The sequence below is a fragment of the Pinus tabuliformis genome, chromosome 5_1 (genome assembly GCF_031772625.1).
Source record: "Pinus tabuliformis cultivar Carrire ecotype Pingquan chromosome 5_1, CPIR1, whole genome shotgun sequence".
In the NCBI taxonomy this organism is placed as follows: Eukaryota; Viridiplantae; Streptophyta; class Pinopsida; order Pinales; family Pinaceae; genus Pinus; species Pinus tabuliformis.
Window position 1 is genome coordinate 589,234,079 of NC_142305.1, and position 12,937 is coordinate 589,247,015.

Consider the following 12,937-nt stretch of genomic DNA (forward strand, 5'->3'; position numbering starts at 1 on the left):
AACAACATGAGAGAAACCATAAAGCAGAGACAATCCATACCAGATCTGAAGAGAGGAGTTGCATTGGAAGAACATATGAAGATTGGATTCCTCCGCAGCTTCGCACATAGCACATCTACTCAGACCATGCCAGCTCCTCTTCCTCAAATTTTCCCAAGACAAATTTCTGTTGTTGAAGACCAGCCACGAGAACAGAATCATTTTGAGAGGGCACCCCGACTTCCAGAAACTTGGGGGATATATAGAGCAGGAGTTTGAAGCCTTTGAATTAATCATATCAACGCAGATGTCTTTAACACGAGCTGGCGATTTTGCATTTGGAACGACCCACATAAGATGGTCCGTTGTCCCAGAGCGGTGGATTCCCAAACTACAAAGAGCATCTTTTACAGATTTCCAAACCGGAAGCAGTGGGGCTGTCAAATGAAGATCGTGGGCATCTTTCCATAAAGGAATAGGACCGCTCCATGATGAAATTAATTTATCCCACGTAAAAATACCATTCCTGTGAAGAAAAAGTAAGAGATTTTCAGGAACGAAACACATTCTCGCCCGCTCGCAATGGAGTCGATTCCGATTAAGATTCGGTTGCCAGAGTAAAGACTCCATCTCAAGTTCTCCAAGAAGTATTGCTGAACTTTCCTGAGACCGAGCCAGATAGCAGATCCTTGTCTGACTCCAATAGATCCCCTCCTGTACCAAAATTCCAGATCTTTATCTTGCAAATATTTCTTTCTAATAGTTAGACTCCACAGACCATCACCATAAATGCCTCTCCACAGCGTTTTGCATAAGAGCGCTCTTCCAAAAGTTCGCATATCTAGCAAGCCCCAACCGCCAAGCTTCTTTGGTAAAGAGATCTTCTCCAGCTTCGACAAATGGATTTTACTCTGATTAGATCTTCCGCCCCATATAAAATTTGCCGACAGTTTGTTCATTTTGTGAATAATGCTTGCTGGAAGGAAGAAGATATGAGCCCAATAAACAGCTAATTGCGCTAAGACTACCTGAGTTAGAACACATCTACCTGCCAAAGAAAGAGTCTTATATTCCCAGGCCGAGATCTTTTTATAGAATCTATCCAACACCCATTGCCAATCCGCTTTGGAGTAGCCCTTGGCCTTTAGTTGAAATCCCAGATATTTCAAACCCTCTTTAAGCGATCTCGATTCGATACCAAGCAGATCAACGATCCAATTCACCATTTCCATGTTTGAATCATTGTGGAAAATGGTAGATTTTCCTCTGTTACTATATAACCCAGTAGCTCTGTGGAATCTATTAAGAATGTCATTGAGACAAATCCAGGAAGCTCTGCACAACATAGCGAAGATGAGCACGTCATCAACAAAAAGGTTGTGAGATAAATAGATGTCCCTGCATATCCTAACCGGCTTGCATCTCTTTTTGGACTGAGAGAGTTCATCGCTAAAAAGGTAATTTTTTACTTAAACCTTAAATTTGTAACATAATTATGTTATAGAAGGGTAATTTTTTAATTAAACTTTTATTAGTGAAAGGTTAATTTATTATGGGAACCTCACTTTTGAAAGACACAATTTGAAAGACATAATTTTAAACCTAACATTTTTTGACGGGAGCATAACAATCCAAAACATCAAACAAAAATTTACCGATAAAGAAAAGTCCAAATTCCAACTATGATCCCGTATGGCATGCGATGGTCAAGCTATATATATATATATATAAAGAGTTCCCGTCATATCACTGTTAAGGGATTCAATACCGTATAGCATAATTTCTATTGATGGCCGACGTTGATCGGTGAAGCAATTATTATAGAAGCATCGGGTCCCGTCATAGCACTGTTACTGTTAAGGCATTCAATACCGTAGAGCATAATTTCGATTGATGGCCGATTCTGTAACATAAATCGCCAAAGATGAGAAGGTGTGTTGTAAGGAAAGGACAATGTAGGGTTGTGTATTTTGAAAGAATCGACTGCCATGAAGTTATAATCTTTTAAGTTTTACTTTGTTCAATTTTTATATTGAAATATGTGATATATTCATTCTGTTTTTTTGGTAGTAGTGTATTTTAATTTAATTTTATTGTAATAAATAATTTTTACAATAAATAAGGTTGTATGGTTAACATTTTTTTGCCACTTAATATAATTATTAAATGTATGAACTAATAATTATATTTGAACAAAAATTATTTTATATATATTTTTATTTATTTTAAATATATTTAAATTAAAATGAAAAATAAATAAAACATACATGAATAAATAAATAAAATGTTTTTAATAACCCTAATATACTAATTAAATTGATTAAAGGTTTTATCTAATTGTTACCACAGTCGATCTCGACTGTGTGCGTTGGATTTCAAATTTCCGACTATTGCATCCGATCCGAATCCCAGACATCTCGAAAACTTACTAATGAGTGTTTCCGGGGTGCAACCTGCTCGAGTCCTCGTCCGCTGCTTCGACCATGATTGATCAATGCGTTAAAGTCCGCGTTTTCCCCACTACTTTATTCTGTTGGGACCCCACTCACCAACCCTTTTATCGCCACCTGTCTGTCGGTGTATCGATCTTTGATCCAGCTGCCGCCAACGGCAAATGCAAGGAAAAGCGAGCGCAGTGCAGTGCATATTTCTTTGTTTTTGTAGTTGTGTGGCGGCTGGCGGGTAGCGTGAATGGGAAAGTAAAAATTGGAGTTGTCTATAATGCGATTTTTTGGAGATTCCGGTGACGGAATCCGGCGGAAGAAATTGACGTTAAATCTTGATTTCTTGCAGTTAAAATGGTTTTTTAACTGCATATTTGGATTCAGCACCCTCGAAAACCCCTGCGACGCTTTCATTGTGCAGAAACTAGCTATCAAACTTGCGATTCCAATAAATTCCTGCCGGATTTCGACCGGAAAAACCCGCCAGAAAGGCTTTCAAAAAGTCGCGTTATAGACAACTACGTAAAAATTCAGGTGTGATGGGGAAAGAATCGACACATCCGACATATTACTCCTTCGGAGGTGACAACTGGAATTTCTTTTTATGGCCTGGTGGCGGGTAGCGTGAATGGAAAAGTAAAATTCACGTGTGATGGAGAAAGAATCGAACGTGGAAAGCCATCTTTCCTATGCTATAGGGTATTGAATGCTTTGACAGTGACCGTGATAGCCATCTTTCCTATGCTATAGGGTATTGAATGCTTTGACAGTGACCGTGATAGTGGAGGATTCAAGAATGTAAATACATGAGCATGGCTTACCATAAAGGAAAGGTCATCCATCCCGCCGCCATGTACTACAGAAGAAGGACCGCCCACAGGCAAGGACGATTTAAACGACACATTATTTTATGGTAAGGACGATTTAAGTTTAGGAAGTGGGTAAACCAGTGAAACCTCTTAATCCGAACAGATAACGGACAGCTGCCACTTGCAGCACGCTTTCCAAGATTCCGCCCACTTGCAACACTGGTTTGAATTGCGTGTCCAACTTGTGGAATGGTTTCGTTTCAACGCACGATCATGACAATGACACTTGACAACGACACTTTACAATGCCTGTAAGGTTGATTGTTTGCAGGAAATCGTCAAAATCAGCTTATCTCGTTAACCTGATCAGGTCTGGAATTTAAAATCCCCTATGTTTGTCAAATGAAAATTTGATGACGTTTTTGAATTCTTCATGCTTTTCATTTTATGTTCTATCCAAATTTGTGGGTGTCAATTATTTCTGCATTTCAATTTTCATTAATCTCCCTGAAAGAGTGCCTTATTTTTTCCCAAGTTAACATGTGTTTCGATATAGCATACAACCATACTTTTGATATAACACAGTATGAATTTTATTTGTTTTGATATAGCATACAACCATACTTTTGATATAACACATTATGAGGTTTATTTGTTACAATTAATATGCTCTAATGGTAGTCGAGTATGTTTTGATTTCTTAATTATATGGTCCAATGAACTAGGTTTTTTTTTGGGCCTAAGAGTCAACACAACATATATTTCGATATGAAATATAATGATTTTTTTTAGGGAAAAAAATAATACATGTTGTAGTAATTGATATATATTTTGATTTTGTTTCTAGTAAGATGTATAAAGGAGGGACTTTTTTTATACATCAATGACTTTTATACTTAAAACAAATCAACTCTCAAATTCTTTATCAAGTCCCTTTTTACTATTGTCTATATAATGAAATTAGTCGACTAACATGTTAAGCTCAATATTTAGATGAAATACCTTCAAGCTAAACACCAATATTTCTATAAAATACCTCCATGCGAAACAAGCATATTGAAAATATAACGAGCTGCAAAAGCCTAACAAATACTATACATTTTTCTAATTTGACCTTTTCTCAACCATTAGTAGAAGAAGAAGAATGGGACACCACATAGAAAATGAGCTACACTAAAACCTCTGGGTAATAACTATACCAAAGAGATTCTATTACAAGAAAGACATCAGATACACCAATCACAATTTTTAATACCTAATAATCAATGTTATAGGAAAACCAAAAAAATAACCGTTTTCGCCAAAAGAAATTGAGTCACTACAACCAAAATTACATCCTTACCCAAGTTAACTTATAAGTTTCACATGTAACATCTACATTGAATCCACTGAGGGATGCGTTGAGGGATCTGTGGCGTGGAGTCTTGCTCTGCACTGATTCGTGCCGTCTCCAATGGCTGTATCTGGTGGTATTTTCTTATGGTTTCTTTGGAGATCTTCAGCGCTCTTCTCTGGAGCCATTGTATCTGTTTCTTATAGCTTCTTTGGGCAGGGGTTTACTCCTGATTTACCATTCGATGGAGCTATCGTTTTTTACTGTTTTTATTTTCTGTTATTATTAGTTTGTTTGGGTTGACTCCTGTTGGGGATACATACCCTGTCACTGGATGCCCCCTGTGGGCTTTACTTGCCTTGTTTCTGGAGGCCCTGACTGAGGGCTGTATCTGCATACTTCCCAGAAGTATTGGTATTGTAAGTGGTTTTTTACCACGCTACTGCATATGCTTTGGCATCTACAACATGTAATCTCTATTATTTTCTTTTTAATAGAAATTACGAACTCTATTTTCCCCGGAAAAAAAATCTACATTGAATCCACATGTGACCTAGACATAAATACTCCCAATATCCTCAATGAAACCACCATACTTTCCAACCATATATGGTGATGCACACCTTAACCATATATGATGATGCACACCTTAAGTGTCCAGGTTACACAACCATTAATTATATTACAATTATTCCATGATTCTGACATTTGTTTGGCAAAGAAATAGATTATCTTTTGGAGTTTCCACCGTGCCAATTGGGATCCGCTGCCGAATCAAACGCTTTGCTTTCCCTTAATTTCTTTATCTATTCAAACGAATGCTCGACTTGATTATTTTCCATCTTTCCAGGTTCGGTAAATTTCCCCTTGCATTGCATCAATTTCTTCATGTCCTTTACTCCACACTAATAAATAATTTACATTATTCGTGGTAAACAACATCTTAGATAGCAAGAATTTAGAGGCTTTCAGTTCCAATAAGATAAACGACAATTTAAATTATGCGTCTTATATCATAATAAAGATATCTTAGACCAAAGGAATTGATAAAAGGAAATTCAAATTATGAGCTATCTTAGACCAAAGGAATTGATAATAGACTCCCTACATCCCAAGGATTGCGAAGACAGAGATTTCAAGTGATTTCCATTCGACATTTCAAGCATGTTTACTGTGATTTCCATTCAGCGTTTCAGGCATGTTTACTGTTTATTCAAGAAACCTAGTACCGAGCATACTTATGACCGAGGCTCAAAAGGATCCTTTGAAATAGAGACGCAATGATGAGAATCGTAAAGAAGAAATACCGTGACTTCTTAGAATTGTCGCCCTGATTGAGAGAATCAACGGGTGGCTCTACAGGATTAGGCATGAACTTGTGCTCCCCTGTGATAAAAGCTAATCAATTTGTGCCTCTTTCCAAGGTTGAGTAGGAAATTAGAACCTATAACCTATCAGTTTAATCCCGTTGCAACTTGCATTCGGTCATCAAGTGCAAGTAACCATCTAAGCGGCAGTTATGACTGGAGGGTGACCATTTAATCCACAGTTAACACACACCGCAACCACTGTACCCTAATTTTGTCAATTGCTACGGTTGCCATGTTAATGAATTCGCTTGCTAGAATCCAAGGTGGGAAAGAAGCAAACAAAACTAGATACCAGATACATATTAAACATTAGTAGCCTACCTGGCGTTACCTTTGTTGGTGCTAGGTATTATAGATTTGGACGGTTCCAATCCCAAATTAAACGTCAATATGACGGGTCAGTGATATATAGGACACGTCAAGTTTGACGTGTAGAAATTTACACCGTAAGTCAAATACGTTTTGAAATAGAAAATACGTCCTGTAGGACGTCAAATTCCAGCCCGCCACGAATTTGCTCTGAGCATGAATATTTTTATTTGAATATAAAAATAGCAAGCATCTTTTTATGGAGTAACCGAGGTGGGTTGGTCGACTGATTTCATTCGATTGAGTCCGGATGAGTCTTTCATTCGTGTTTGACTGAGCTTCGATTTCCATAGGTTGAGGTAATATCTTTCTTGCATAAATCAGAATGATAAACATATGCAAAGCCGAGAGGCCTCTCAGGCCGACAAAATCAAGCGTTCAATCTAGACCCTTGCAACAAGGACGGCGGATAATGGGTATTCTGCAAAACGGATTATTCATGCGGATATTCAGTTTTTGCGTGGTTGCGTCGTGCATTTGCACAACCGTTTCTGGCAATGTCCGTGATTGTGTGAATCGGGATATGCAATCTCTCTTGGCTTTTAAAAGCGGCTTGCAAGATCCTGCGGGACGTTTGGCTTCGTGGAATGTTTCCTTCAGCTGTTGCCACTGGGAAGGTGTATCCTGCGACAGCCGGACCGGCTGTGTCGTTGCGGTCGATTTGCATAATTGCAGTTTGACTGGCATCTTGCGCCCTGCTGCACTGTTTAACTTGACGGCGTTGGAGCATTTGGATGTTAGCTTCAATAATTTTGCTGGCCTACCTATTCCTACAGATATGGGTCTTCTGAAAAACTTGAAATACCTCAACCTGTCCACAGCTGGATTTGAAGGTACCGTTCCATGGCAGCTCGGAAATCTATCTTACCTGACAGGACTCGATCTCTCATCCCCGGCTTCGATGTTGACAAGTCCCGACCTCTCATGGCTTGGTAATCTCACGGCGTTGACAAATCTTTCTCTCAACGGAGTCGATCTCTCCGCAACATCATCTTCATGGGGACAATCAGTAAGTCGTCTTGCCCACCTCTTAAATGTTACAATGTCAAACTGCGGATTGACGGGTTCCATTCCCCGTTCCCTGCAGAAGCTTAGATACCTTGAAACTCTCCATCTGGATGGAAATACTTTTCAGTCCAAATTCCCTACTTGGGTAGTGAATATGAGTAGTTTGATCGATCTGCAATTGAGCAATGCAAATCTCACTGGAACTCTTCCGCCTGAGCTCTCTCAGATGCCTCGCATAGAATGGATTTCCTTGGCAAATAATAAATTATCTGCCAATGTTTCCCAGATATTTCAGGGACAATGGAAGAGCCTAACGTTTTTCCAGATGCCAAACAACAGTTTGTACGGATCAATACCATCTTCTATAGGAAATATATCATCTCTGTCTCTGCTACAACTGCACAGCAACAATTTGAAGGGAACGATTCCAGAGTCATTGGGCCTCCTCCGCGCGCTTACTGTATTAGACCTGGGCTACAACAAATTGACAGGGCCTATCCCATTGTCTCTAGGATCGTTGTCTAAACTGACCTATATCAGTCTTACTCACAACTATTTGAGCGGAGCAATCTCAGAGTCACATTTCCGCAGTCTGAACAATTTGAAATATCTTGACCTATCCAGTAACAAATTAGCCTTCAAAATCAACTCCAACTGGACTCCGCCATTTGATTTACAAGTGTTGATATTATGTGTTTGTAAAATAGAGCAGGCATTTCCTCTTTTTCTGAAGACTCAAAGTTCTATGACGACACTGCAGCTGTCAAATAACACCCTCGCAGGAGAAATACCTTCATGGTTGTGGAGTCTTCCCAAGCTCGAGACATTAGTGCTCTCGCACAATCAGTTGGAAGGGCCGATACCACCTCAGCTGTATAACTCGTTGACTTCTTTGAAGCATGTAGAGCTACGGGACAATCGGTTGCATGGCAATCTTCCCAATCCCGCAGGAAGTTCCTATGCAGGCTTCCTTCGGGAACTTGATCTCTCTATTAATGACATTACTGGTCCAGTCCCTCAAGAAATCTGCACAATGTTGCAGTTTTCTAATTTCTTATCTTTAGCATCGAATAAACTGGAGGGGCCGATTCCTGCTTGCATCTGTGAGAAAACAGAGTCCCTCGAGGCTCTGGATCTTTCGAACAATAAGCTCAATGGACAGTTGCCTTCCAGTTTCAGTAATTGCTCTTCTCTCATGGTCCTGAATGTAGCCAATAATAATTTGGAAGGACAGATACCGGTAGAACTCGGAAAATTGAATAAGCTTCAGGTATTGCACATCAACAACAACAGGTTTAGTGGGGAAATTCCGTCGTCCCTGCGAAATTGCAAGCTGTTAGAAATTTTGGATTTGAGTGGAAATAGCATATCAGGCAGAATCCCTGAATGGATTGCGGATCTTCCAAATCTCCGCATACTCGTTCTCAGGTCAAATAATTTAGAAGGTGAGATACCGATCCAGATTAGCTACCTACAGAGACTCCAAATTCTTGACCTGGCAATGAATCATCTGTCAGGCTCGATACCGCCGCATCTCTCAAATTTATTAACATTGAGGAATGGATTTTTCTCGATCTCGCAGTCCACTGATCTTGTTTACGCAAATTTCTACAAAGAAGAAGTTAACCTCATGGTGAAGGCTCATATATGGGCCTATAAGTACATCCTTTCGACTTTCACTAGTCTGGATCTCTCGGCAAACAGCTTTAGTGGTCAAATACCCGAGGAGATGGGATATCTCAGGGGTTTACATTCTTTGAATCTATCGCACAATCACCTGTCTGGGGACATTCCAAACAATTTTGGCAATATGACAAGTTTAGAAGCTTTAGATATATCATACAACCAGTTATGGGGAAGAATACCTGCAACATTAGCTTATCTGGATTCCCTGGGCTATTTAAACGTGTCGTATAACAATCTGTCAGGTATGATTCCAGATCAACGGCATTTGCTGACATTCGAGGCCTCTTCTTTCTCGGGTAATCCGGAGCTGTGTGGGCATCAAGTTCAAAGAAAATGCAACGATCAGACCCCTAATTCCGGCCAGGAAGTGCAGGGAGAGGAGAGCGGGCATTGGTGGGATTTGTGGCAAGTTGGAATGGGAATGGGGTTTGCAATCGGCTTTGGAAATGTGGTCGGAATTTTAGCTGTCAGCAGGCGATTGAGGACGAAATACTATCAGTGTGTTGATGGCACTTTGGATCTCTTCAACTAAGCGACCATTCAGGTACGCTTTAGGGTCATATAATGATTTTATTTTGTTTTTAATTTCTGGACATCCCAGCAATGTGCGGGCTTTTAACATTACCTTCAAATTTGCATGTAATCAGCCTTTCTATTGATAGATGATAATGTATTCTGTGTAGATTAGGGTTTCAAGTTTTGAATGACTATTCGAAGGATCTGAATCGATCTTCGATAGCGTCAGACTTAATATTAGTACAAATTCCAACTACCACAGCAGCGTGCAAACACAAATAACCTTTTTTTCGAGAGTCTGATTGTTCTGTCTAACTTTGCTGATGATAAATACTAGACCCCTTATGAACACTGAATTAGCACGTTCACCAGTTTTCTCCATTCCATTGGTATATCCACGTCGCTTTTATCCAACGGCTGTGATTCACTTTCAGAGTTTTTCGTTATGTTCCCTTCGAAAACCCCTCTGGTCAAGAGGAACCTGTTGCAAAACATTTATATTTCACGGCTGTTTTAGAGATCATCTAAATCTAATGGCTGTTGCTAATCCACAGCAAGTTAGTAGATTGGTTTGGCTATTGGAAATTAAAGATTAAGCGTCCGTAACCTGTTATTACGTCTCGAGCGCCATCTCTGTCCAGTGTTTAGTTTGGATTGAAAGTGTAAGTTTTTGAAAGGAAGTATGTTCAAAGGAAAGGTACGTGGGTGGGTGTTCAAAGGAAAGGTACGTGGGTGGGTAGATGGGTGATAATTTTTCTTATTTGTTTAAAAATAGATATAGAATGAAGAAAATTATAGTTTCAAGAATCAATTAGTAAAATAGAGTGACTGAATGAGTGAGAGGTAGATATATAGATACATGGTTTAAAAGATAATTATCAAATAAAAAAAAGCTATAATTTCAAGAATTCATTAGTAGAATCAAGATAATTATGATTTTAGAATTCAAAATAGCAATAGAATGATGATTATGATTTCAGATTTCATTCATAAATTATAAAGAAATTTATCATTTTATTATCCAAACATAAAGTGGTAGAATGAAGATGATTAAGATTTTATATTTCATTTATAAATTATAAAGAAGTTTATAGTTTTATTGTTCATTTATAAACTATAAGGTAAGGTTATTATTGTGCTGGTATGTGCTCTACAATCCAGTATGGAGTAGATGTCTAAGTGTAAATGTTGGTTCTAAGGAGTAGATGTCTACGGGTAAATGTTTAACATTTAACAAATTTAACATTTAAAAAATTTAATCTAATTTTAATATTGGCTTTAATTTCTAATTTTTTATTAATAAATATAGCTAATTAGACTACTTTTACTAGCTTTTAAATAAATTTATCAAAATTAAAAACTGTTTAAAAAAAAGAAAAATAACAATTTTTTTTATAAAAACAAGTATCCTCATAAATTAATTATACAATAAAAAAAATTAATATATAAATAACTCATTATTTAAAAAAATAAAAAATAAACCTTCCAATTACCAAATATCCTCATAAATTAATTATGAAATAAAAAAGTTTTCATATAAACCATGCACGAATCTACATAAACATTAATAACTTTAATTTTGATCCTGAATTCATACCCCAGTCCAGATAGTTTAAGATTCCAACTCCAGTAAAATTATGTAAACAAATTTATAATTCATTAATTTTTCGTGACTTTATAAAATTATAAATAATCGTAGAGGAAATGTATATATAAAGTACATGTTTAACTCTTTCACCGAGTCTCAAAACTCTTTCACTGAAGAATATATGCGAAGAATGCGAGGAAGTGTATATATAAAGCATGTGTTTAACTCTTTCACCAAGCCTCAGAACTCTTTCACCGAAAAACATATGCGAAGAATGCGAGGAAGTAGATATATAAAGTACGTGTTTAATTCTTTCACCGAAGAATATATGCGAAGAATGTGAGGAAGTGTATATATAAAGCACGTGTTTAACTCTTTCATCGAGCCTCGGAACTCTTTCACCGAAAGATATATGTGAAGAATGCGAGGAAGTGTATATATAAAATACGTGTTTAACTCTTTCACCGAGTCTCAAAACTCTTTCACTGAAAAATATATACGAAGAATATGAGGAGGTGTATATATAAAATACGTGTAACTCTTTCACCGAGACTCAAAACTCTTTCACCGAAGAATGCGAGGAAGTGTATATATAAAGTAAAATAATTAATAAGGTAGTCCGTTCATTTCTCATGACCCTTATGTAGAGTTTATAAAATATTTTTTTTACCTAAACATCATGGTTCAAAATTGCCAACTCGGGCCGATGTGCGAAGATACATAGTAATTGGTAGGGATCTACCTGATAATGTGGTATTTGTTTTATCCATTCAAATAAATTATTAATGTATTCATTTATTGATATGGTAAACATTTATATTGATTTAATTTATAGGTACTAATATTTCTCTTTTTAGTGAGAGGAGGGAAATGTTTATTTTGAATTTTATAAATATGTTTATTAATGTATGAAGATGTAGTTCCGTTAAAGTTATAAAACAAAATATTTTCATGCAAAGTTGGATCTGTTTCTTCAACTTGTCCTGACGATGAGCCACACTCGACAAATGTCTCTCTTTATGTCGCGTCGACAAATGTCTCTCTTTATGTGATTTACGCCGAAGTTCTACTTATAACAAAAAATATTTTGATTCTAAATAATAATTAATAAATAAAATATCCTATTTTCAGTTTAAGCATTTTTACAATTAATATGTCAATATCTTAATTGGATTTACTTTGTTATTACTATGTAGATTACATTTAATATATTTACACATGGCTTTCAGAATGTTTCGAATCTTATGGGATTTTCAATTGAAACAACACCTTAAGTTTCTTTATGTGAGGCTTTCAGTGAATTCTTGATGTTTATCATTATGTATTATATGTTTAAGGTTTTTTTTGCACTATAGTTATTAAACATTTATTTATAATTTAAGGGTTTTAAATTTATTTATAATTTAAGGTTTTTAAACATGAGCCTAAAGTTGATATTATAATTTTTTTATTTATTTTCCCCGATCGGGGTTTGAGTTGGACCCTATGGGCATGCCTTGGCCAACAGTTTAATGCATATCTCCAAGATACCTACGGTCACCCTCTGCATGCATGCAACACTTGGAGAGGTGGCAATGCACATGCAAAATTTTATTGCCAACCCTGAAGGTGGCAGAGCCATTAAGACAAGTGTTAAGGTGAGTTCCTCCTCCGTTGCGCTAGATAATTTGGTTTGCGTTCTCCGATCTCTATGGATCTAGTTCGGGTTGTTCGTTTTGGGAGAACACAGTTTTAGTCTCCTTCTGGTCTCGGACTCGATCACTGGTATGTCCCCACCCTTAATTTTGCTCCCTCTGAATATATGATCTGTGTATCTGCCCTCCAGTCTCTAGGAT

General features: G+C 37.3%; 1 protein-coding gene across 1 annotated transcript; it reads left to right on the plus strand.

The window, feature by feature from the left end:
• Positions 1 to 6,519: 6,519 nt before the first annotated feature.
• On the plus strand, positions 6,520 to 9,810 carry LOC149166236 (uncharacterized). The gene has a single exon (XM_089432498.1). It carries the CDS (start codon positions 6,630 to 6,632, stop codon positions 9,528 to 9,530), a length of 2,901 nt encoding a protein of 966 aa, XP_089288624.1. The 5' UTR covers positions 6,520 to 6,629; the 3' UTR covers positions 9,531 to 9,810.
• The last annotated feature ends 3,127 nt before the right edge of the window (positions 9,811 to 12,937 follow it).